Genomic DNA, 25,599 nt, shown 5'->3' with positions numbered 1-25,599 from the left:
CGTTTTTTTCTCGTTTCTCGTTTCACCTCACCCGTCAGGGGCGAAGTGGGGAATTTTCTCGTATATGGTCCCGGAGTCAGCCACAACCTCGCTCTAACATGCCGATCCAAACATGATCTAGAACTGCTTTGGAACTCCCCCGAGTCAGAGCTCTCGACTTCGGTCGAAATATACAGATCGGCCATGTGGCCAAGATTTTATCACCTCCACTTGCTCGGCTGTGGATTGGCGACGGTATCGTGGGTGTATTGGTCGTCTGTTGGTGTCGTCTGTTGGTCGGCCTGAGCCGCACACGGCTATGACAAGTATAGTATGTACATGGGTTTTTTTAGAGAAAAATCCGTCGCGGCGTGCTACAGTACATTTCAATTGTCGATCTCTCGTATCAGAGTTGCCTTTAGTACTCCGTAGGCTGCATATTCAACTTGCTAACTTGACGGTGTTTGCTCGTTCATCCATAGCGATTGTACTGCGCTACTTCATACTTCATACTCTGCGGCTGTCGCAGGATCAGACCAGCGCAGAGGCCCTCTCCGAGTAGCCCTGGTCTGCGCGTCTGCCCCATCCAACAAAGCTTGTTTCGCCGTCTGTCTCGGGAAGATCGGTCTAAGCTGAAAGCAGATATTGGTCGGAGTCGTCTTTCACGGCGTATGTCGGTGTATCCCGAGGATCTCTGTTGTCCATACTCCATATGGACTATGCATCTCTTGTGTCAATCTCTTTTACATTTTTTTTTTTCCATCAACAGGTTACATTGGAACTCTGTCAAGTCCACTTTTGTCTTGATTTATGTGGATCTTCTCCTTGGTCAACCTAGGGACGAGGGCTTTCAGGAGAATCTTCATTTCCAAGTACCGGGATCACAGAGGGTGGGACTTCCCGGAGGGATCAGTAGAGTAAGTAATACATGTATGGTAATAACGAGGTCATACCATACCATACAATGACACGATAGGCTTCCCGACGCACCCACCAGTCGCTGCGCCGTGTACCCCGAGGCTCCCGAACGGCCCAAGCTCCTTGATAGCTCTCAGATTGTTTTCTGGTCTTACTCCGTACTTACTTACGGAGTAGCTTGAACGGCATAGGACTCCGTACTCCAGTACTCCGTACGTATGTAGACGATCATTTGATAGATCACTGCCCTTCATTTAAGCCAAACGCACTTGAAAGTTTACTAGCTTACAGTTGCAGGTAACATCTGTCGTGTGACAGATATCAATACGAACGGATCTTTCTCGAATTGCATTCCTCTTTTGGAGCTTGCAATCAGAAACACTCTCTACGGAGTACTAATTCTATGGACACCGGCCCCATAAAAATCATAAAAGACATTCCCACTTAAAATATTATTCCCACAAAAATATTTCGCTTCATCAATCGCAGCCTCTCGCGGTTCCCCACGCGCCAACGGGAAGCTCTAAAGCCCGGCGCCTACCTTAGTGCCCCGAATGTTGGTCTTTTTAGCGTCCTTAGTCTCCTCTCCCTAGCCCCTAGTGTGAGTGATTTGTTGAGAACAAAATTCGAAATCAGAATACGACATCAATCTCAGCCGTGTCGTCATCTCTCGAGGCCTCATTACGTAGCTCCTCCATGTACGTACATCGCGCAGCTAGCAATCCTCTACTCCGTACATACTGTACATACTGTACAACGTTCCTTGTAGATTCTTTCCTCCGGAAGTACTACAGTAGGGAACATCCCTGATCACACCAACACATACTCCATAACAATAGAAATAATTGGTCCTCAGCTCATTTTCTCCGACGTGGCCACTCACAAGAGGGAGGATATATTCTGCGGGTCCATTTATTCCCTGCTTTCCCCTTGGATCGCCGTTGAGTATCTCCCCACATAGCCTTCGCTTCGAGCTTACACGTTGTATGGCCGGTGGGTGATTGGCCGATCGGCCTCTATGCGGCAACACTTGCGCATATCCTATTCTTTTTTTTTTTTTCGCGATGGTTCAGTTGCTTCGTATAATGTCGCTCTGCAAGTACGGAGTAGATAGCTCCCTCTTTTTGGCTGCCCAGGTGTACCGCATAGCACTTGTATCGTGTAAGTATTTCGTAAGTGATTGTATTCAGCATGTACAGTATGCTTTTTCTGGTACTCCGTATATGCTGTAATATGTCAGAGGTCATATGCGACCATACAAGTTCCAAACGGCTAGGAACCGCCACGCGAGTTGGGGCACTTGGCCGGACTTGGCTTGGGGGCCAAATTGTTAACCTCGGTCGCATTGAGATACAATTTCATGTTGACTTCCACCATATGATTATGATTATGATGTTTCTTGTTATTTTCTCTGATTTAACATGGAGTGGTGGATTCGCTTTTCGTCCATGTCAGTAGGAATCGAAACTCCGAACAATCCGTACAATCCGTACAATTCTGTTTCCATCCGATTAGCGTTGAAACCAGCGATCGTCCAAACGGGTCGTCTGGCAAGCGGCTAGATCCTTACGCAAAACTCTAACAGTTTCATTGACACTTTTCGATATGATTTGAAGCTCTCGTTCTCGGATTTATGTGATTGAGTATGAAGTACACCATGCAGAATAGTCAGCCTACCATTACCAATCACCGTATAAGGTATCCCCCAAAGAGAAGTACACCTGAGAATGACCATCCTCAAGCTCCTAGTGCATAGGTAATACTTCTAGGTGATCCTATCCATGACTTGCATGCGGGGAGCTCTCCCAGGGCGGTGGATCATCACTGGAACAAGGTCTATCTCCGACTACGCTGCTCTAGAGGCGTCCACTTAGGGTGATATTTCCCAAGGCACCGGGAAATGAGCGCCGACAAGCCGGGTACTCCGAGTAGAGTAAGTCGGGGTGGTACTCCCCAAGCTAGTCATGGCAAGTTGTCTGTCATATTGTCATCTAAATTGTCCGTCAAATTATGGAATGGGCGGGATCTACCGGCGCCCCATCATTCCCATCCACACTCACCGAACTCCCTCCACTGCGCGATCGTCCGAGCTAGCCTGCATTGAACTTCTGAAGTACTCCGTATGCTCATCTACGTTGCAGATTTTGTTGAATGCATATAGTGGGCAACACGGAAAACCTGTTCTTAGGCAGCGGGCAGTACGGAATATTATGTAGAAACATCGCCAAAGAAAGTCCTCGAAACTATCATGGATATGTTTTCCGCCTGGAGTCCAGCCTATAGCCTATCAACCAACTTGCAAAAAACAGGTTCTGGCCTGCAGATGGGCATGTACACGAACGGAATTCGAGATCAACGGACGTTTGAGATCCCGCGGGATCTCAGTTTCATTATGGAATTTTGTACAGTATGTACATAGAATGGTAAATTAATTCTGAATGGCTTTCCCTTCATTCGCCCCTCCCTTGTACTTCTCACTGCTGGTGTATTTGTCACTTTTAATTCCCGTATACTTCAAACCTACACGATGGCGCATGTCTCACCAAGTTACTCCCGAGGTACGCTTATCATCCAACGTGCCTACAGTCCCTGTCAGAATTTCCTTTCTTTTCCAATTTTTTCTAATTTTCTGCTCGACTCCATAATTTTATTTCCTTCGCCACTTCAAAAGACGTGTAGAGTGCGGTGTCCACCCGGAGATGAGTTGCTGAAGTTGTAAGTTGTCTGATTTGCTACTAGTGGCGATGTGTTTTAGCCAAAGTGCAACATTCCTGCTACCGTCGATCAACGGTCACTCATTATGCAGCAAAGGACCTAGTCTTTACAAGTGTAAATAACCTGGGAGAGATCCCAGGATCAACCAGGATCGTACATCCAAATGAAATGTTGCATCGGGAACTCGGCTATAGAAAGCGAGATCCTTGTGCCAACACACAATCTTCCAGGAACTCGAATCATCCCATATCAAACCTTGGAAACCTTGATTACCGACTATCCCAGGCGAACCACAACAAAAAACCTTGGAAAGTAAAAAAAAAAACAAAAAAACAAAAAAACAAAAGTAAAATAGAATCTTAGCGAGACAGGGTTGCGCTCCTCTGGCATTTCTTGGCCCTTGGCGTTTTTCTCAGGAAATGGGGCCACCGCGCGTAAATAGAGGCGGAAAACGGAATAGCCAAAGAAAAAGAAAAAGAAAAAAGCAAAATGGAAAATAAAACCCACCAAGAACAGCTAGCATAAAAGAGGAAAAAGCAATCAGAAATGATGAATAACAGACACGCCACGAGTCATGCATGCCATGCGGTTTTTCGGATCGCTCGCCAATCTGGGCGTGGTAAGGCATTCCGCCACTAGCTGCTCTCGGCGAGAAAGGCTGGGCAAAACTTTCCCTTTACGAGTCAGCAACGACTAGTGCTAGCCTGAGAGGTCTGGACAAAACAAGCGTGCAATGGCTTGCGCTGTCAGGCGTATGGGGCTGGTTTTGTTTTGTGTTTCGGAAACTAATTCTTCGAATTGAAAGTCTGAAGTCTGAAGCCTGGGGTCTGGAATGTAAACTCTGAACGTCTGAACATCTGAAAGTCTGGGTGAAAATAGACGACCAATCCACGCTGTTGGGAATATAAAAATAAAAACAACCCGAGTCGGGTATATCACTTCGCAAACGCCGCTGCCACTCTTTCAACAAAAAATAAATAAAGTAAAGTTGAAAAAGTGAAAAAAGAAGTAGGGAGTAAATAAGAAAAGATGTCATATATAATCACATAACAAGGCAATTAATGAAAGCGCCCAGGCTCAAACGGAGAGAGTGTGGATATATAAAAAAAAGACCCCCAAAATAACATGCGAATGCTCGATGTGTGGCGGAAGACACAGTCGGAAGAAATAAGTCGTAACGGGCATTAACCACATCGCAGAGATCTAGGTGGACTCTCTTAGCCTACCCCCAGAAAGCCCCAGTCAGTCCCCGCCGGTTGGTTCAAGATCCTAGAGCCGGGGGGTTTGTACACATAGTTTGAATGGTATGAAACCATGATTGGCTGCTCAGAAGGCACCTGTTGCTGCTGTTGCTGCGGCGGCGGTTGCTGCGGTTGTTGTTGCTGATGGTGGTGATGTTGCTGCTGATTTTGGAATGCCGCTTGCTCATAAGCCGCTGGTATATAGTTCGTGCGCGGGCTTTGCTCAAATCGCTGCTGTTGCATCATCTGCTGCATATATTGTTGTTGTTGTTGTTGTTGTTGCTGCTGCTGCTGCTGCTGCTGCTGTTGATGATGCACATGCGGGTGCTGTTGTGGGTGTTGTGGGTGCTGCGGGTGCTGGGCGTGCATGTGTATCGGGGAGTTCATCACAGGGACATTCTGGGGTAAAATCGTCGGCGCGGCTTCGTGCACGGGCACAGCGGTCATCTGGACGCTCTGCGGTGAGTAAAACTCATGCGTCGGGGTCGCCGCTTGCGGGTAGTAAGATTGCTGCGCAAGCATATACTGCTCGTTCGATATTGATACCGGGACGGGTGTTGCGTATGAATGCTCTGAGCTCGCTTCTTCCGACGATGGTCGGGTCAAGCTACCGGGCGGGTGCGAACGATGTTGATGTTTTGTGAGAGTGGTCTTGCGACAGAAACTACGGTTTCAACAGGAAATTAGACGACGTTCCAGTTCCGCATACCTTGGAACTTACCTTCGCTCACAAGTGGGCTCATGGCAGACATAGGGCCGCTTGCCGGTGTGGATCCGGCGATGGCGGGCCAGACTCGAAGACTGGGCACGTCAGAAATTGCGATTTCCTTTACCATGTTGGAGGTTTCTTACATCTGAAAATGCCTTATGGCAGCCTTCATGATCGCAAACGTGAGGTTTCTCGCCTGTGTGCGTCCTTGAGTGCACGGTCAGGGCGCTGCGCTGGATGAAACTCTTGTTACAGTCGGCGACAGTGCATTGGTAGGGCCGCTCATTGGTGTGGATGCGATAATGGCGACAGAGGTCAGACTTGCGATTGAAGGACTGAAGAGAGGTTAGATGCGATCGACACGAGAGGGCAGCACTGATACCTTGCCACATTGCTCCCAGGAGCAGTTAAAATCGCGTCCGCTGCCGGGCGCCATGTTGGAGGGTTGAGAGAGAAAGAGGGGAAGTTGCATCAACACTAAAGACTGGGGGGATATACGATAAAGATAAAGGCAGAAGAGGGGGCTCAAGTAATCAAGTAATCAGAAGGCATGCTAGATATATGATTATTTTCTTATTTTCTTATTATTTCTGGATTATTTTTTTAGTTTATTATTATTAGGTACCCGATACAAGTACCTCCAAGTATTGTCCATATATAGATTGAATTACAACGCTTACGGGGGTTGGTATCGTGTTGGTTCGGCCAAAACCCCCACATTACCATTAAATTACACCATGTCGCCGAAGGCCAATGACACTTAATCAATACTGCCCAGGTGGACAAACTGGATGATACCAATGGTATGCACTAACTGTACTGATGTCTCCCATGCTGTATAATACTCGGTATATCCAATCATCCACAGTATAGTTGACAATACCAGACTGGCCCGGTATATTTGGTAATAAAGTTCGATCTCCCCCTTTTTCGAACCCGACTCTTTGGATATCGGGGACCAGAACTGTCTGTCTGTTCTATACAATGTCCTATTCCATAGACGAAGGATGTTTCTTTTTCTCCATTTCTTTTTTTTTCTGGATATTCGATATTCGACATCCTATGTCCCATCTTCCATCTTCCGGTGAATCAGATTAATCGGCAGAGTCAACATGAGATCATCCCAGTCTCAACTGCACACCTTCACGGGGGGCTCGGGAATGCAACTTAAGCCAAGACACCCTAGCCGCGGCCGAGCTACTCCGGGCTGACAGCGAAAAAGATCACTAACTTTCCAAGGTCAAGAGTCCAGACGTTCCAACTCCGTTAATGCCCCGTGTCCCCGCAATGCTAAACAAAGTCAAAAAATTATCATAAACGGCATAGGAGAGAAACAAGGAAAGGCAATCGAAATCAAAAAGGAAGACCAATCCCGTGAGAGACGGCAAACTGCAAGGGACATGATATGACGCGGCATTTAAGGATTCGCAATAGTTGACACAGAAGAAAGGCAGACTACAATGTACCCCATACTCCGTACTCCGTACATATCCCAAGAGAATAAGAAGATCAATACTCGAGTACTCAAAGTAGAGCAAGAAAAAGGAATAAAAACATACCCCAGAGCATTACGGGAATGGCTTTCCCACACCATAACGGGATCCACAAGGTTGGGGCTGTTCCCGCTTCTCCACAATTCCTTAACACCCGCGGAGAAAGGACATTGTCACTAATTAGTTAGATGGCAAAACAAAACCACATATAACTTCTACAGGGAGCATGGGCTCTGGAAACAGTGAGAATGAATCAGTATTGAATATTTGCACCTTCAAATACATGTACAAGTACTCCCCGTACGGAGTACAACATAGACTTTTCAAGTTTCCTCGCCATACCTACTCCATACCCATTTGTGTACTTATTCTGTACTTGTTCCCCAATGCAAATAGAGTACCACAACCCTGGGACTTAGGGGGCTCTTTTCCTCACCGTACTTGTACTCTGTCTAAATTATACGCTATAGCGCCACATTAGTTGCATTGCTTTTTCCGTCGACGTAGGTGGGTCGATCACTCTGTCAACCGCCACACTCAAAGTCTGTTCCGGGTCAGGCAGAAGGAAAATGCGTACATTTGCCCGCTGGTTTCAAAATCCCGGTGGCGAAATTGATCGGAAATCCTTTCACTCTGACTCGGTACTCGATACTCCGTACACGGAGTACTCTCTCTCTCTCCATCACGGGGTGGAGTCTCGGGTAGCTGCGGTTGGCCCGGGTTGTCTTTTAGGCTCGGAGATACCGGGGCGAGCTTGGATCAAACCCTGGCGAGGATCAAGGGCAGACGGAGTATTGTCTCGAGTGAAACACTGAGGCGTTATGATGCCATTTTGTCTTTTTGGGCTGAACGTGGCAATCCACTCTCCCCGACGATCCTGGGCTGGGCGGTTTTGAGCCAGCCTTATTAGTCCATTCATATGGAGTATAGAGACGCCACGCGTGTCCGCTGATGATGGACAAACTAAATTAACCCGGGCAAAGGAGATACCCCTTTGGTTTTCGTGATCGACAAGCCCTACCCAGGTTCCCTGTCAATCGACGGTACTGGGTACTGAGGGTATTCGCTGAAGCTGGAACTAAGCTAAAAACTTGATCCTACTCCCTGTCCAGCCCTGCCAATGCCGACAGGATTCACACCGGAGTCCAATGAAGCTCCGCGTATGTTATTTCCGTAGAGATCGTGGTCCGTGAGGCGGAAACAATAAACAACCACTGGAGAAAAAAAACAAAGTTCCAAAGTCCCTCCATGAGCTACCTCATTTCCACCTGGGGATGCAGCCATATCAGCCATTGAGGTAATTGGGCATGTTGGAAAAATCACGCGAAAAGCGAAATTGAAATTTGACCAAAATTACCAAAGAAAAACCAACGAAAATAAACCAAAACGACCAATAATCTCCCGTAGACGAGAAACGGAAGCTTAACAATGCATACGTACACAGAGTCCACGGGTTTAGATAGACAGTAAAGCACCGAATGTCCGCCGTGCACAGCCCAGACGCGTGCAGTAAACCAAATGGTAAGAACTTCCGTCAACAGATGAGCGGGCCCACCCGTCGATCCTCAAATAAACTGCGACTATCGTGGAGCTTTCGGGATGCAGCACGCTAGATGATTACGGGAAAATCGTAGCCATGCATGCGATCGGAGGTATCTTCCGGCTCAGATATACTTGAACGGGCAAGATTTAATATACATGAATACAGGGAAGAGTACGGAGTAGAGATTAGGTAGAAACAAGGAGTGCTTGACGCGGAAGGGAATAAATGAGGGAAAAAAGAACGCATTTGCATATGCGAAGAGAGAGAGAGAGAACATGACTCGGTACCGAGGGGTCAGTTGAAGCCACGTTGATTGGTGTGGGGAGAGCTCAAAACAGGGATACTTCTGGCATGTCGAGTCAGAGTTTCGCATGTACGAGTTAGTAGATGTGCGGAAGTGATGGGAGGTGCATTAAGCAAGGACGGGATAGAGTTGAGAGTTGAGATGAATTAGGAAGCTCTTTAGCAAGCAGCAAAGACTATGAAGTACTCCGTACTCCGTACGGACTACACTGCGAGTACCTTCCAAGGTTATACCCCGCAATTTGTCTGATACGAGCTGTTGGTGATGCCCGTCGATGCTAGCCTTTTGTTATTGTTGCTTTCCCTACGGAGAACTCTCCTTTATCTCGGCCTATAATAATACCTTCAACACCGTGAGAATGACGGTATTCCACCATCATTCCGTGCTTACATTGATGACATTACTTCGTCCATTTACAGAGTACAGAAGCTACAACACATGTTACTCTAAATTAATCTCCGACGCGCGCATGGCGCAGAAGCTAACTTGACAGGGTTCGAAGAGAATGTGAATGTGAACGTGAATGTGATATCCGTGTGAGATCGTCGCGTATAATCTAAACGGAAATCAGATCCTAACTGGTGCGACTGCGACTAAACTGCGACTAAACTGCAATGGCTGGAAAATTACTTTCGAGCTTCGAATGTCGGTCAGTCGGGGTTTGCCTCGTATCGCTAGACGGCATCTTACCGGCCAAGAATATGAGGATGGAGCTACTCGCCCCTTGCAGGCATTGGCTCCTCATATCCGCCATGGATTTCGAGGCTGCGATGTTCTGTCTTTTCCCCACTTGGGGCTTGCGAGTAAGATGTGGTGATTGTACTCCGTACTCCGTAGTGTTTGGACGGAAGTATGAACTTCAATGTCAGCCCTTATCTGCCACAGACAGGACGCCTCCTTGCTGATGGGCCCTGAGATCAATTTCCAGATTGAACACTTTCTCCGAGTCTCACCAGAGGCTTCTTGTCGTGGGGTCTGATTCGGTCGTTTACAAATCCACAAATCAGCCCCGTCGCTAACGCCGGCTTTCTTTGCGAGGCTCCCCATTTCTGTATCCCAGTATCATCTTGCGTCTTTTGTCTTCCATATTTCGTACAATTACAGATCGTTTCATACCCGTTCTTATCCTCGTACAAGCCAAGCCCCGCCCCCAACGGCTGCCCAGGTGGTGGCGGCCTTTCGGGGTGCGTCACCTCCTTGCCTGGGTCATCTGCGTATGGTGTTGCGCCGTTGCTTGCTAATCGGGGATATCGCTGCGCTATGACGTCTTAAATATGGCTTGCAACTCCATGCAGGGCCGGGTCGGCAGTCGGGCACGCATGCACGCCCTCTGCGCAGTCTGTGGTCCGAGGGTGTTTCTACTGTCCTGGGCAACTGAGATGAAGACTGCTGTACGGAGTAAACTGTGGCGAAATGTTGAGGTCCTGACAGCTGGGCCTGGCATTGAGCTGATCACCAGAGGCGGAGACTACTCCGCGGGTCGAGTTTCAGAATTGTGGATAGGTCTGCGACGAGACGGGTAGAGTGCTATTGTGCTACCCTTCCAATGCTAAACAACATGTTATAGTCAATCTCAATCAACTTGATTGATCGTGCAAAGATGATCCCAAAATTCGATCCGTATAGAAGAATGTTCTCCAAAACGAACATCATTCAACCAGAAAGCCCAAGAAACAAGAATATATCAACATCTCCAGCATCCAAAATATAGATCTAACCAATCTACCAACTCGTCAAGCCACGCTCACGATCAAACCCTGCGCGCAATTGCGTCTCGGGTTTAAGCAACTTACCCTGAAGAACGGTATAGCGAATAATATTCTCACACTCTTCAGGGCGCACGCGCGCCAGCCAGATTCCCTGCGCCGCACCTTCGTCCTCACCACCTTCCTTGTGCCAGTTAAAGTCTCGCCGACGATACACAATTACGTTCGCGGAGTACTTGTGTCCGCCAACGTGGCTGATGAAGTAGATTCCCACGCCGCCGGGGCGGGTATCGTCCATATCGCGGTATAGGCCGAGGGGTCGCAGGTGGCGCTCGAATTCGCGGCGGAGGAGAGGCGCGGATTGCCCGCAGCGGGCATCGCGGGTGCGCTGTGAGCAGAGGAGGATCACTGCGGCGTGGGGACTGGGGTGTGATTTGAGGGAGGTGATTGAGGTTGTGGATGGGTGGGGGAGGTCTTGGGGTTCGGGTGAGTCGGGGACCTCGTTCTCCTTTGTTGATGAGGAGCTTAGGGGTGTGGTGGTTGTGAGGGATTTATTGACGAAGTTCTCGATCAGGTCGGGTGCTAGTTGTGGGGTGACGTGCTCGACGACGGTGAAGCTGGGCAGGAGGAGGACGTCGGTAGGCTTTTCCCCGGCGTCGGCCATGTGGTATTCGTCTGGAACGGGCATATTGGAAGCTGACAACTTGAGTCTCTGGATGGTGAGTGCTGTTAGCTTTGAGACGTATTGGCTTGTTGGGACAAGTGAAGTTGTTTGTCTCACCCCGTTGCTTGGTTCCAGTCCACCTTTCTCAATTGCTTCCATGACGCTGCCTTCCTCGTCTGCGACGTCCCTCACCCAGTCTGATTTCCCTGTCGCCACGAGGATATGCGTTGACCAGCCCTTGACCTGGCCGTATAGTTCGTCTTCGTGATCGACATCGAATTTGGCGGGGTACTTGACAGTACATGTCGCGCAATCATGCAGACAGTCGTCCCCGTCTACAGCAGGGTCGACGTTCGAAAAGAGCTTGTCGCTTGAGGAGATTGTCTGAAATCCATCCTTAGCGAGGGCCTTGTCGCCCACAGCATCGGTAGTAGCGTCGGACTTGGAGGAAGCGAGCGAGGCGTTGGAGGAGTTGAAGAGAGAGGAGGTCCCTCGGCGGAAGAGATGCATTTTTGCGGTAATTTGTTATTCCAAATTCTTGATCTATATGCAAAAAAAGTCGAGTAAGGTGCTGTAATGAAGCCAAGCCGAGCTTTTCTCCAATGACGCGTCCGGGTTAGAAACCTTGGAAAAACTATCGATCTTATCAATCATTTTGCAGCGAATGCCAAGAACTCCAATGTTACTCCTGACTAAGGACCCCACTTCCTTTGAATACTCCGGGGTCCTCAAATGGTATCGAGTCTATAAGTAATGTACATGAGGTGAACCATTATTAGTTGCGACCAGCGCAGTCATTCAGTTCATACATTGTAAGTATACGGCAAGTCTGTCGGTGACCGTGGTTGCGTCAGGCGGATAACACTTCCTCCGGAGCTGGCAGATTGTGCCGAGTAGACTCGCCGGAGAGACCTAGTAGATGGCGTGCGACGGGGGTCTTGTGGCGCAAACCCACTGCTGAAAGAAAAGCCCGAGACAGGACTTTGCAACGCGGTATCGTAACCGGACTCAGCATCCCAAGATGCAGTGGAAGGTCGCAGGCTGCGACTCCGCACAGGCTGCAGATGCAGAGGTTGCAGATCCCCCTCGAAGCCAAAATGCTCGACCGTATCGGTTTCCCCTTCTTCATCCGAAGGCCCAATGATAGACTCGCTTTCGGCACGTCGGTAACTGGCACTATCCCGGATCTCGTCTATTATGGGCGGCGCAAGTGATGTCATGCCCCTGAGAATCTCTGCGAAAAGATGCATCAGGTCGCGAAATTCGGCCTCGTGGAGTTCGCGCGGTGAGAATCGTGCAGCTTCGTACAGGGACAGGAACTCCGCGCCCAATTCCGGTGGGTAGATTGCGCCCAGGGACGTCAAATGTCGAATATACTCTCTAAGACCCATGGAAGCCGGGCGTTGCAACACTTCCACCACGCGTGTATCGGGGAGTGATTGGGTGGTGAGGTGGTTGGAAGGCCCGAATGGATCTGGAGGTGCGGGAGATAATGCATCGGCAGGAGCGAGGGATACGGCTTTAGCTTCGATCAAGCTGGGAAGCTCTTGGATTACCGTGCGATAAGGCAGATCCGGCAAGTCAGGCGAGGCAGGTGAGGACCAGCCTGGATGTTCGACATGGCCCCACGGAGGTCGTTCTGAATCAATGAGAAGAGACTTGTACCTCTTAAAAGAGTCTTCATCGGTTGAAACATCGCGTGGGCGAGCTTGATAGGCGATGACTGCGCTCCGCGCGAGTCCTTCCTTCACTAGTCGTCTGACGCTCTTGTTCACATCTTCCTTTTCAACGGGGATCCAGGCCTTGGGTATCCCGGTAAGCGCGTTTCGGTTTGTGTAGATTCGCGTCGCATATATGAGAGCTGCAAGTATGAAAGTAATAATGTATGCGCCGGTGATGAAAAAGATGTTGGTGAGTCGGTTCGTTTCGTAACATTGGTAGATGGCATCTGCTGGTGTGAGAAGGATGAGACAGACGAGAATGAGGGCGAAAAAGAAAAATCCGGTGGTGTTGAGGAAACGTTCAATCCTGACTGCCATGGCTCCCCGTAGGCCGACTGTACGGCACCATAGAATTATTCAATCGCAGCCATGGAGAACGAAGGACGGAGAATGGAGAGCGGAGGAAACGACCTGCGGAGACCGATAACGATAAGCTTTACAGTTTGTCACGTGTCGGACAATTTGTACGATGTTTGTCCCGACGGTGTTTTTTTGTTGATTGTCCGGTGCGCTTGCTACTTTGGGATCAACGTGTTACAAGCTGTTGTATATAAGACTGCCCAGTCCAAACTCCAAGCCTCGAGAATTCTCGCTGCAATTGGCTTCAGGGGTTGCATATCTCCATCCCACCCCCTATCTCCGATACCGACAACCCGCCGCAACAAGCCATGGACCAGCCCACTAGTGAGCAGCAAAAGATGCTGTACATTCTCGTTACAGGAGCGAACAGGTGAGACTTCATGAATAACCCCCAATTGGTTCAATAGTATTTACTAAAAACACTTGTAGCGGTCTCGGCTTCTCAATCTGCTGCCGTCTCGCCGACGAATTCCTCTCTACGCACCCCGAATCCGAATCCCTCACCATAATCTTTACAACCCGAAGCGCGCGCAAAGCCCAAGACACATCCCGCGGGCTCAAAGCTCACTTGCGCGAAACCTCCCCCTCCGCTAGCGCCCGCGTCCACTTCGTCCCCGAGAGCGTCGACCTCGGCGACCTCGTGTCTGTCCGCGCCCTCTCCCGAAAACTTGTCCACTCCCTCCCCAGACTCGACGCCATCGTCCTGAATGCCGGCATAGGTGGCTGGTCTGGCATCCACTGGCCCAAGGCCATCTGGGGCGTATGCACCGATCTCATTCACCAGGTCACCTGGCCATGCTATAAGCTTGCGCCGACTGGCGTGTTAACACCCAAACAAACAGCCGTTGACGAGCCTGCACTTGGCTCTGTCTTCTGCGCCAATGTCTTCGGTCATTATATGCTGGCGCATAATGTGACGCCACTCCTGAAGCGCGCGCACTTGAACGGGCCCGGACGTGTGGTTTGGGTTTCTAGTATCGAGGCTACTTGGAAGTTCTTCAAGGTCGATGATATTCAGGGTTTGCGCACGGATGCTCCCTACGAGTCCTCGAAGGCTCTTACTGATATCCTCGCTTTGACGTCTAATTTGCCGTCTACGGCGCCTTGGTCGGTTGATAGCTTCTTGGAGTCTGATGCAGAGCTCAATACTCATGCGATTCATACCGATGCTCCTGATGCATCGCCTCGGTCTTATCTCTCGCATCCTGGTATCTGTGCTACATCGATCGTTCCTTTGATTCTTCCTCTGGCGTGGGCTATGGTTGCTTCGTTCTGGGTTGCTCGGATGCTGGGCTCGCCTTGGCATCCTTTGTCTACCTACCTCGGTGCTTGTGCACCCGTGTTCCTCGCACTAGCATCCCAAGCTAAAGTCGAAGCTGCCGAAGAGCCTTACCACCAGGCTGGTGGTGGGCGAGTGAAGTGGGGCTCGTCGTGCTCCCGACTCGGAGTTGAGAGTCCAGCGTGCACGGAAGTTGATGGATGGGGGTATGGTGGTGTTGTTGGAACGCCAGTTGTGGAGGCTGATCGGCTTCGACGTCGTAAGCGCGGCGCAGAGCAGCTGACCAAGGAGCAAAAGGAAGAGTTTGAAGAGCTCGGCCGTCAATGTTGGAAACAGATGGAGGAGCTGCGGGTCCAATGGGATGAGATCTTGGACCGGGCTGAAGCTCGGTCCTGACGCCCGGGCGTGGTTCACGGACTATAAATTGCCTTTCGCTGAGGGCTAGGCCTACTTGCACAACGCATCCTGACACAACTCGGTCAAAACTATATGATAATGTAAAATAAACCTTAATGGCATTTACTTTCAATGCGACCACAGCACATTGAACCTTCCGAGTGGCACTCGTATACAACCGACGAGGCACACATGTGAGATCCACGGAGTATCATTTAGATCACATGGCTCGTGCAAGTTAAGAATCAAAAGAGGAGTATAATCAGTAAGTGCAACAGTGATTGCAGCGTTGACTCGTGTCAAAAGGGGAAGTTGTGTTTTTTGATTGCCTCCCATTATTTACATCGACAAGACCCGTCCCACGCCCATGATCTCATTAAAACAGATATGGCCTGATTTCCTTGCCCATTGTCCAAAGACCAACAAAAAAAGAGAAGAGCAAGATATGAAGAAGTTTGAAAAAAAAAAGAGGAAGTAAGAGGAAGCGGCCAAAACGCAAAGTAGCGGGGGCAGGGACAGAAGCTTCAATATGGAGCAATAAAACGGGGATAGCTTGGAAGATCAAAAGATGACTAAAAGGGGTTATTTCTTGCAAAACAGCCGACATCGCGCGCTTTCACCATCTAGGTTCTGGAATGCATCGATTCGGAAGACGAAAGGAAGGATATTTCGGGAGATATGGGCCCCGCGCGGAAAGGCGAAGCGAAAAGCAAGAGAAGAGAAGATAACGCAGTAAACGACTCCGGTTCTATGCATCAACAAGGGCGAGAAGGGGGATGGTATCGGCACGAGAGTTGGAGGTATTTCAAATGACATAGCGACGTGAAGAAGGAGGAGGATTACATGATGATCGCGGGAACTGTAAAGAAAGTTAGTTACTGCAATTCAAGGCGAAGTGTAGAGGATATTGGAATTCAACTTACCATCAATGTTCTGCTTGATGCTCTTATGGGGCAGGATTGAGCCACCGTTGACGTAGACTTCGTCGGCGATGGTCACATCGTCTCCGAGAACGGTGACATTCTCGAGACGCGCCCAGCGGCCCACGGAGCTGTTCCAGCCAACAATGGTGGACTTGATCCAAGCGTGATCCTTGACCTTGCAGTTCTCCATGACGACACAGCGCTGCAAACGGACACCGTCGCCAATAACGACGTTAGGACCGATCACCACATTGGGACCAATGCGGCAGTTCCTGCCGATCTTGGCGGAGGGGTCGACCATGACATTTCCACCGTAGACGTATGGCTCGGAGTGAGGGGCGAGCATGCTGGGCTTGCGCTTCGCGAGGGAGGTCAGGTACAGACAAGTACCAGTCAGGAAATCCTTAGGTTGACCGACATCCATCCAGAAGCCCTCGAGATCGAAGGAGTGGAGCTGGCCCTCCTTACAGATGGCGGGGAAGGTCTCCTGCTCAATGGAGGTCGGGCGGAGCTCAATGCGCTTCAGGACGCTAGGGCTCAGAATGTAGATACCGGCATTGATACGGTTGCCCACGAATTCGACGGGCTTCTCGACGAAGCGATCGATGCGCGAGGCGTGGTTGGGCTTGTGAACGACGACACCGTACTTGGAGGGCTCGTCGACCTTGGTGACGACAATGGTACCCTCGTCTCCGTGGGACTTGTGGAAGTCGGCGAGCTCCTTGAAAGGGTAGTCGCAGATAACATCGGAATTGAGGACGAAGAAGGGGGAGTCGTCCTTGCCGAGAATCTTCTCCGCCAGCTTGAGCGGGCCAGCCGTGCCCAGCGGTTCGGACTCGACGGAGAACTCAATGTTGACTCCGTATTGCTCCTCGTACTTCTTCAGCGCAGCCACCATCACATCGGGGCGGTAGTTCACAGCGAGAACGATATCGGTGACACCAGCAGCGGCCAAGCTCTCGACCTGGTGCAGGATCATGGGCCGGTTGCCGAACTCCACCAGGGGCTTGGGCAGAGTGAGAGTCTATTGAAAGGAAAGGTCTTAGCAATTGCCAATTGACGGAATTGTCCCGGGATCGAGGACCAGGGAGATCGACGACTTACCAGAGGACGCAGACGGGTCCCGAACCCTCCAACAAGAATGAGAGCTATGCAGGGTTAGCGGAGAGTGCGGGGAGAAGCATTGACAAGACACATACCCTTCATCGTGAATTGATTAGAACAAAATTAGTTTTAAAAAAGGAAAAAAGTGGGAGAGGCTCAGCAAGAACAAAAGGAGCAAAAGGAGAGAGAGAGGCACTTGTATTTAGGGAACACTCTGGCCGTTGATTTATTTTCGTCCAAGTGGGGGCACGTGAGTCGCCGTGATTGGAGGGGCTCTGCTTGCGGGAAAAAGGGGGGTACCTCGAGGCACTTGGTTACTCTATGGCTTTTGTACTACACACCCAGGTACCCCCCCAGGTATACGCACATTTTAAGGATTGAGGTTCTATCAATTCGGCCCTCACCTTCGTACATTCTCAACGATGAGAGGACGGATGCATATCGGATCTCCTGAGGTCTTCAACTAGTGCAGTCTACCCCGACCTATACCGTCCGATGACTATCACATGGCTTTTTGGTGGAACGTCTCAGTGGTCCGGGTAAGTTGTTCCTCATTCTTAAGTGGTGAGATCGGTCATGGGGTGTCGCCCCTGAGAGTTCAGCTTACGTTTCCATTGAGAGTCCTCTGGAGTGGGGGGTCCCCCACTAGGAGTACGTCTCTGAGTAGTACGGAGTACTCCGTACTGCCTACTCCGTAGTGTTTAATGTGTAGCACAGAATGTATGCTTAATCTTATCAAGTGCCAATTCAGCCCTGTAGCAGCACTTAACTTGATTGTATTTCGCTAAAAAGAAGACTCGAAAGGCCTTGCACTTTGGACATTCCACGTGGGCCACTTCACCGCTTGCTGCATCCGTCTGTCCGTATTCGGCCTACAACCAGCCCCTTGTGTTTGATGATGCATTCGTCTATCTCGAAGTCATATGGTAATTCTTCTTGAATCTGCAGTACACATCAAATGGTGGTGAACCTAAGAGGACTGTCCTACCCTGTTTCGGATTATATACTCAGCCTGGAAGATGTCGTGGGGCCGAGAATAAGGATCGGCCAAGCCGATCCGTTTCACGCTTCTTGGCAGATTCATCCGGTTTGGATCCATAATTGGTCTCCATCCTAAAGTGCCCCAACGTCACGCCCAATTCGATTTTTACATCGTGGCCCAGCTGCCTGTAGAAACTACCAATTATTCTAGAGCAAGAATGGCTATTCTGCGACCTTTATCTATTGAGATGGTTTTTAAATCCTACTGTCTTCTCCACATGCCACATTGGCGTTTTCGGCAGCTTGAACATCAATAAATACCTTGAGAAATCTTAAATACTACGTTGAAAAATGTCTCTCTGCTTTCCAAGGTTTTTGCGGGTTAATACTAGACTGATTGCTCCTGGCCTTCTCACTCCTTGAACCAAGGGTCATCCAAAACTTGTCCTGCTGACGCCCTTGCGGACGGCTCGAACTGCAATAACGTTCCAATGATTTGCCCCAGTCTCGCTACATCCTCCCTGGTAAGATCAGGGCTCTGCGGGTGATCAAAATACACCTCCTCGAGCCATTCCTGCAAGTTGGGCCCTCGCTCTTCTGCAGTTGCGTAGTCCCCTGCGCTCATCTTATTCCATTTGTCGTGCCATCTTTCAGGTAGATTATCACCTGCCATCTCGCGCATTTGCCCAACGAGTATCCTAGGCTTTATCAAAAAGGAATCGAAAGGTGGTTGGCCCGTGAACAATTCAAAGAGCTACAATGCCTATTAGTATTCAGCCGCAAAGTCATCGCGGTTCCGGGCGTCTTCACTCACCATGCATCCCATGCTCCACAAGTCAACTCGATAATCAATGCAATCTTCAAAGATGACTTCAGGTGCTCGAACGGGTAGGGGTGTGTGTAGTACCTGAGGAGATGCGGTTTGTAGGAATGCTTCCCCGAAGTCGATCAATTTGATTGATGGAGTAGAATCTGGATTCCAAAATCGCGTCCAGTGTGAGGTAGGCCTCACAATATACTCCGGTACACCAGGCCCCAAGTCCTTCCCATCGCTCCTTCGGATATGGCCGACTTCTGGTGCGCCCATAATTCCAGTAAGTTTGTCCTCGGTTAGATTGTGTACATCCGGTATGGTAAAGACCAAGTTGCGGGTATGTAGATCTATACCATGTGAGAGGAGTTGAAATCGCTTCGAGTCTCGGAATGAGGAACCAACCTCCATGTCCAACATTGTGTTGATGCAAGCTGCGGAGTCCGATAAGACTTTGCTTCGCGACTCCTTTGGCAAGTTTCCCTGGGAGCCTTCCATGGGAGAAGTGTGCATCAATAATATCAGGGATATTGGGGCCCAAAAGCTCAAAGACTAGGCAGTTATGCCATCCATTTGGCCCCTTCAGATGAAAGTGGTCAAGCATGAGCACCATGTGTTTTGGACGAGGACAACATGTCACCAGCCTTTTCATGACCTGGAGCTCTTGTATCACTTTATCATAGGCTTCGGCAACGCCGATCTTGATAGCAACATAAAGTTCATCCCTGCAACGAGAATATTTCCAGTCAGCTTCAATACCGTGAAACTCATATTTATCTTACAACCTTTGATCCCTCGCCAGCCAAACCGTTGAGTAACCACCCCATCCTAGTTTATGTAACACCTTATATCTTCCAGAATGTAAGAATTCTCCGAGTATAATTGGATGATAACCACCTTCGTGGTAACGATGAAGCGGCTCTGCGTCGATCGAGGATATATAAAGGGGCGTGTCCATGTAGCCTTTGCTTGATTGGGTGGACATAGATTTGGGACCACTGCAACATTGTGAGACGCTCCGTAAGGATGTCCTCAAGGAGGCAGTGCGGCGCAGAAATATCTGGGCAATCTTCATTCCATAGCAGTGTATCCAGCTGTGCACATCGATTCGAACACATGAAGGTTATGATGGGAGACGCAGGCAGGGTTAGAGAAGGCCACGGCAACAACTCGCCCGGGGGTATACAACAGCCAATCACATGATTTGATTTGATTTCGTACCTCAAACACAGGAATCGTCAATCTTCTTTTCTTGAAACTCATAGTTGAGCCAAAACTCCGCCGAGTTGTCAAACAAATCCATGGTCCATTAGCCACTCGCTGAACGAGCTACTTCCTGCAGAAGCGCCACACTATGCTGTGCTCTTTTAGGAAATTCACCACGAAGACACAACTGTGGCGCGAGAAAACCGAAACCATCGCGTTTTAAAGATATGGTTGCTTTTTGTGGGTGAGGGGAGATCAAGGCAACCCGCGAATAGCACACTGCCACAACGTCCGCACCTTGTTATACACCCGGGCGTGCATTGGCGTGGACCCCACCTGGGCACTGCTCAGCTGAGTGGCCCCTTGTCTTTGCCCAATTCGCTATTTTGTCAAACATATCCCCAGGAGTTCTTTCCTCCACATATTGGAGTGAAACTTATTGAACCTTGAGTACTCCATACTGATTAGTAGGGTCAGTCCAACATCACTGTTTTGGAAGAAGCTTGGTTGGGCCAGTCTGACTGACTGAGACCAGTTGACGAGCTTGTGGGTCCACCCCATTTTCTAAACAACTCGATGAAGCGCCAGCGAACGGATGGTCATCCTTCGCCGACCAACAAAAAGAGGGAGACCGAATCTCGATCCCATCATGACTACACCGTGGGCTGGATCTGTGCGCTACCGAAGGAGTATGTTGCAGCTGTAGCAATGCTGGATGAAAGGCACCCAGACCTTCCCAGAACTCCTAACGACCACAATACCTACACTCTTGGGCACATAGAAGTGATACGAGAAGCCAACGATGTGACTCGATATTTGGGCAAGCACAACATTGTCGTCGCATGTTTGCCCAAAGGTAACGTTGGCACCAACAATGCAGCGACGGTCGCAACTCGGATGACCTCCACTTTCCCATCCATCAAATTTGGTCTGATGGTCGGTATTGGAGGCGGGGTGCCAAATTCCGTCAGGCTAGGCGATGTTGTAGTTAGCACTCCTGGACAAATATATGGCGGAGTCGTTCAGTGGGACTTTGGGAAAGCCAACCAAGGAGACAACAATTTCGAACGCACAGGGTCACTGAACAGTCCTCCCAAAGAGCTTCTTTCTGCCCTGAGCACGATTGAGAGGGAGCATGAAATGACTGGCTCGAGGATACCAGAGTACTTGGATGACCTGAAGATCAGATGGCCCAAACTGGCGCCAAAATATTGCCGATCTGATTCATTGAAAGATGTCCTCTTCAAGGCAGATTGCGAACATATTGACAATCCCAGCGCCGAAGAGGATAAGGACAATGGCGAGGAAGATGAAGATGAAGAGGAGGAGGAGGAGGAGGGAGAGTCTTGCATGTACTGCGATCAAAGCAATATCCTACGCAGAAAGCCACGGTCCATGCGGGTGCATTATGGCCTCATTGCATCTGGCAACCGGGTTGTCAAAGATGCGCTGTTTCGGAATGAAGTCAACAAGGAACTTGGCGGCAAGGTTCTCTGCTTTGAGATGGAGGCGGCAGGCTTGATGAATGATTTTCCGTGCCTTGTCATCCGAGGAATCTGTGACTATGCAGATGCGCATAAGAACAAGAAATGGCAGAGACATGCAGCTGCTGTTGCAGCAGCATTTACCAAGGAGCTTCTTACATTTGTGCCAGTGCAGGAGGTGGAGCAGATGCCTGCAATCAAAGGTGGGCCGTGATTGATCTCCTGAATTTGTGTTTTGTCCTCCGTCTTTCGTTTCTTCATAACATATATCGACCAGAATTGCAAAACCTTATTGTTGTCTGAAAACACCGAAACCATTTAGCACATAGGGCTAACAAACTACCCAATATTTTCTAGATTTGCAAAGCCGGCTTCAAAAAGTATCCAATACTGTCGATGAAATTCGCCTTCATCAACATGACCACCAACGGGATCAAGAATTTCAGACTGTCCTTGACTGGCTCTCTCCTGTCAATTATGCTGCACAGCAAAATGACTCCATTTCCCAGAGGCAAGAAGGCACTAGTGAGTGGGTACTAAACTCAAGAGAGTTCAAGGGTTGGCTTGAGCAATCCAATCACACTTTGTTCTGTCCAGGTATACCAGGATCAGGAAAGACTATCATCACATCCACGGTGGTCCGTCACATCCAAGACAAGTTTCGAGATGACCGCTCTGTCGGTATAGCATATGTCTATTGCACTTTCAAGCAACGGGAAGAACAAAAACCAGTTGATCTGATGGCAAATATCTTGAAGCAGCTCGCCATGAGACAAGATGTTTTGCCGTCAGCTCTTGAGAGCCTGTACCGCCGACTCAAATCGTTGCAAGCCCGTCCATCGCTAATTGAGCTCAGAACTACACTTCGTGGCGTCGCATCACTCTACTCGAAGACTTTCATCATCATCGATGCATTGGATGAATGCAGAACCGTCGGTGATGATCTTGATACATTTGTTCAAGAGATCTTTGCCTTCCAGGATGGTGTCAAAGCGAACCTGTTTGCCACATCACGAAAGATCGAACAAATTGAGTCTAAATTTCAAGCAGCCACTAAGATTGAGATTCGCGCCAACGATGAAGATGTGAAGAAATATTTGGATAAAAGATTGCAGGACTCCCAATCTTTGAGTTCCCAAGGCGCTCCTTTGAAACAAAATATAAAAGATACGATTTCCAAGGCAGTCGATGGGATGTATGTACTGGTTATGGGAAAAATCATCTGTCAGATAAGCTAATCTCACTAGGTTTCTTCTCGCACGACTTTATATCGATTCTTTGGCCTGCAAGATCACACCCAAAGCTATCAAGCAGACGCTTCGAGAGTTAGATACTATGTCTCAGGCAAACAATGACGATGCACGGTCAAAAGTACTAGACAATGCCTACGAGGGTGCCATGGAACGAATACAAAACCAGGTCAAAGACCGCCGGGACCTTGCTTTACAAGTGCTATTGTGGATTTCCTGTGCAGAACGACGTCTGACATCAACTGAGCTTCAGCACGCCATTGGCGTCGAGGAAAATACATCCGAGTTTGATAATGAGAACATTTCGGATATCGGGCTCATTGTTTCCACATCCGCCGGACTGGTGATCGTTGACAAAGAGAGTGATATCATACGTTTGGTCCACCACACCACACAGGAATATTTCCAACGAACCTCACAACGCTGGTTTCCGGAGGCGCATCTTCAGATGACGAAGGTCTGCATTGTTTACTTGCGGTTTGAAGACTTCAAGTCAGGAGAATGTGACGACAAGTGGACTTACGAAGAAAGATTGCGCTTACATCCGTTCTATGAGTATGCATCAACAGAATGGGGATACCACGCCGCAAAATCCGCTCTTGCTCAAGAACTGGCAATCGAATTATTCAAAGATACTGCCAAAATCGCCGCCTGTACCCAGGTTATGAGATCCCGCTATGGGACTTTTTACTCAGATCCTAGCAAAATGACAGGACTGCACCTTTCAGCATGGTTTGGACTCTATGAAACTGCATCTCTGTTGCTCGACATGAGAAACATTGTTGGATCTCAGATTTCTCCACCACCTCCGGAGTTCTCGGCAAATGACATCAACATTGAATGTCGGGATCATCTTCAGCAGACACCGCTCCATTATGCGGCTTTTTGGGGATATGAGGCAGTAGTAAAGCTGCTGCTTGTGAATGGTGCGGAAATTGAATCCCGGGATTATATTCAGCAGACCCCTTTCTGTGGCGCCGCCAACAATGGAAAGGAGGCAGTGGTAAAGCTACTGCTTGAGAATGGTGCGCAAATTGACACCCGAGACTCGAATAATCGGACTCCGCTCTCTCACGCAGCTGAGAGTGGACATGATTTTGGGGTAAAACTGCTACTTGAACATAACGCCGATATCAAGTCCCGGGATATGTATAACCAGACCCCGCTCTTTCATGCGGCCATCAGTGGACAAGAGGAAGTGGTACAGTTACTGCTTGCGAGAAATGCTTCTCTTGAATGCCGAGATACACATAACCAGACCCCGCTCACACGCGCGGCCGAGAATGGACATGATGCAATGGTAAAGCTGTTGCTTGCAAATAACGCTGAAACCGAAACCCGTGATATAAATGGCCGAACGCCGCTCGCCTATGCATCCGAGAATGGACATCAATCAGTGGTAAACCTGTTGCTTGAACAAAATTCTGACACCGAATCGAGGGATAAGAATGGCCAGACCGCGCTCTCTCTCGCGGCTGAGAATGGACATGAGACAGTAGTAAAACTACTGCTAGAACACAATGGTCAAATTGAATCCCAGGATAAGAATAACCAGGTCCCGCTTGATTATGCAGCTTGGAACGGGCATACAACAGTGATAAAGCTGTTATTGGCACACGGCGCTAAATCTGACCACCGGGATAATCAGGACCGGACCCCGCTCCATTCTGCGGCCGAGAATGGACATGAGGCGGTGGTGGAGTTGCTACTCGAGCAGCACAACATGAATCCCGATTATCAGGATAATGAGGGTTGGATTCCGCTCCATTCTGCGGCTTCCCATGGGCATGAGGCGGTGGTTAAGTTGCTGCTTGAATATGGTGCTGAAATCGACTGCCGGAATATGGACGGTTTGACCCCACTCCATTCTGCGGCTGACTGTGGACATGTGGCGGCGATGAAGCTGCTACTCGAGCAGCATAACATTCAGCCCGATTATCAGGATAATAAAGGTTGGATCCCGCTCCATTTTGCGGCCCAGGATGGACATGAGGCGGTGGTTAAGCTGCTGCTTGAACATGGTGCTAAAATTGACTGCCGGAATATGGACGGTATGACCCCACTCCATTTTGCGACACAATATGGACATGAGGCGGTGGTGAAGTTGCTACTTTGCCGTGATGCTGAAATTGATTGCCGGACTATGGACGGTTTGACCCCACTCCATCTTGCGACCCAGCATGGACATGAGGCGGTGGTGAAGTTGCTACTTGGCCGTGATGCTGAAATTGATTGCCCCAGCAATACCGGCTGTACCCCGCTCCATCTTGCGGCTGAGTGGGGGTGTGTGGCAGAGGCGAAGCTCCTGCTTGAGTATAACGCAGATGTTGAAGTCACAAACAGTGATGGTATGACACCACTCTCGGTCGTCAAGAAGCTCTCGCTTGCTGGGGAGAAGACGGAGGGTTGGGAAGGTTGGGACGGTGTGATTGAGCTGTTGCTTCAAAGGGCGTCGCGAGGCTCATAATTGAAGCTCGGGGTACCTTTTCGTCTGAGATATGGCGGATGGCTGGATGTCAATAGCTTTGATGCTCCAGTTGATGCAGTATCGTCTACGACGTAGATGGACTTCTCCACCGCCCTCTTTCTTGAGAACAGAGCGAGTTGGAAGTCAAGAACGAAGCAGCACTTCAAGGTCTGGCCTTCAGCTGAGCAAGAATGTGATCTGGTGGAGAAGCCGATGAGAGTACGCGGATAGCAACATTGAAAGCTGTATATATCCATAGCTTCATGAATACAGGAGCCCATGGAAACCTTGGAACAAGTTTTCAGTCAGCGATATTTTCAATGAGGTCAATGGGAACAACCTTGA

At 49.3% G+C, this 25,599-nt stretch overlaps 8 protein-coding genes across 8 annotated transcripts; 2 read left to right on the top strand and 6 right to left on the bottom strand.

Moving 5' to 3' along the window:
- Positions 1 to 4,829: 4,829 nt before the first annotated feature.
- Positions 4,830 to 5,998, bottom strand: N7506_011520 (putative C2H2 finger domain protein; the record flags this gene model as incomplete). Its single annotated transcript, XM_056960811.1, has 4 exons — positions 4,830 to 5,517; positions 5,575 to 5,654; positions 5,706 to 5,897; positions 5,945 to 5,998. 4 exons carry the CDS (start codon positions 5,996 to 5,998, stop codon positions 4,830 to 4,832), a joined length of 1,014 nt encoding a protein of 337 aa, XP_056805345.1.
- A 4,626-nt stretch (positions 5,999 to 10,624) lies between these two features.
- On the bottom strand, positions 10,625 to 11,782 carry N7506_011519 (sucrase/ferredoxin-like domain-containing protein; the record flags this gene model as incomplete). Its single annotated transcript, XM_056960810.1, has 1 exon — positions 10,625 to 11,782. The coding sequence occupies one exon, from the start codon at positions 11,780 to 11,782 to the stop codon at positions 10,625 to 10,627; it is 1,158 nt and encodes a 385-aa protein (XP_056805344.1).
- Positions 11,783 to 12,075: 293 nt separating this feature from the next.
- N7506_011518 (DUF4129 domain-containing protein) lies at positions 12,076 to 13,311 on the bottom strand (the record flags this gene model as incomplete). Its single annotated transcript, XM_056960809.1, has 1 exon — positions 12,076 to 13,311. The coding sequence occupies one exon, from the start codon at positions 13,309 to 13,311 to the stop codon at positions 12,076 to 12,078; it is 1,236 nt and encodes a 411-aa protein (XP_056805343.1).
- A 350-nt stretch (positions 13,312 to 13,661) lies between these two features.
- On the top strand, positions 13,662 to 15,028 carry N7506_011517 (3-keto-steroid reductase; the record flags this gene model as incomplete). Its single annotated transcript, XM_056960808.1, has 2 exons — positions 13,662 to 13,723; positions 13,783 to 15,028. 2 exons carry the CDS (start codon positions 13,662 to 13,664, stop codon positions 15,026 to 15,028), a joined length of 1,308 nt encoding a protein of 435 aa, XP_056805342.1.
- An 839-nt stretch (positions 15,029 to 15,867) lies between these two features.
- N7506_011516 (mannose-1-phosphate guanyltransferase) lies at positions 15,868 to 17,157 on the bottom strand (the record flags this gene model as incomplete). Its single annotated transcript, XM_056960807.1, has 4 exons — positions 15,868 to 15,887; positions 15,952 to 16,975; positions 17,056 to 17,099; positions 17,151 to 17,157. 4 exons carry the CDS (start codon positions 17,155 to 17,157, stop codon positions 15,868 to 15,870), a joined length of 1,095 nt encoding a protein of 364 aa, XP_056805341.1.
- Positions 17,158 to 18,448: 1,291 nt separating this feature from the next.
- On the bottom strand, positions 18,449 to 18,862 carry N7506_011515 (uncharacterized protein; the record flags this gene model as incomplete). The annotated part of the gene is made up of 2 exons (XM_056960806.1): positions 18,449 to 18,790; positions 18,851 to 18,862. 2 exons carry the CDS (start codon positions 18,860 to 18,862, stop codon positions 18,449 to 18,451), a joined length of 354 nt encoding a protein of 117 aa, XP_056805340.1.
- Positions 18,863 to 18,908: 46 nt separating this feature from the next.
- Positions 18,909 to 19,922, bottom strand: N7506_011514 (uncharacterized protein; the record flags this gene model as incomplete). Its single annotated transcript, XM_056960805.1, has 2 exons — positions 18,909 to 19,572; positions 19,630 to 19,922. 2 exons carry the CDS (start codon positions 19,920 to 19,922, stop codon positions 18,909 to 18,911), a joined length of 957 nt encoding a protein of 318 aa, XP_056805339.1.
- A 707-nt stretch (positions 19,923 to 20,629) lies between these two features.
- On the top strand, positions 20,630 to 25,254 carry N7506_011513 (uncharacterized protein; the record flags this gene model as incomplete). The annotated part of the gene is made up of 3 exons (XM_056960804.1): positions 20,630 to 21,740; positions 21,895 to 22,732; positions 22,785 to 25,254. 3 exons carry the CDS (start codon positions 20,630 to 20,632, stop codon positions 25,252 to 25,254), a joined length of 4,419 nt encoding a protein of 1,472 aa, XP_056805338.1.
- Between the last annotated feature and the right edge of the window lie 345 nt (positions 25,255 to 25,599).

This window comes from Penicillium brevicompactum (assembly GCF_028827555.1).
Source record: "Penicillium brevicompactum strain IBT 35665 chromosome Unknown utg000009l_segment0_segment0, whole genome shotgun sequence".
NCBI classification, from domain to species: Eukaryota; Fungi; Ascomycota; class Eurotiomycetes; order Eurotiales; family Aspergillaceae; genus Penicillium; species Penicillium brevicompactum.
The sequence above is the reverse complement of the archived record's forward strand: the minus strand, read 5'-3'. Positions and strand labels throughout refer to the sequence as shown.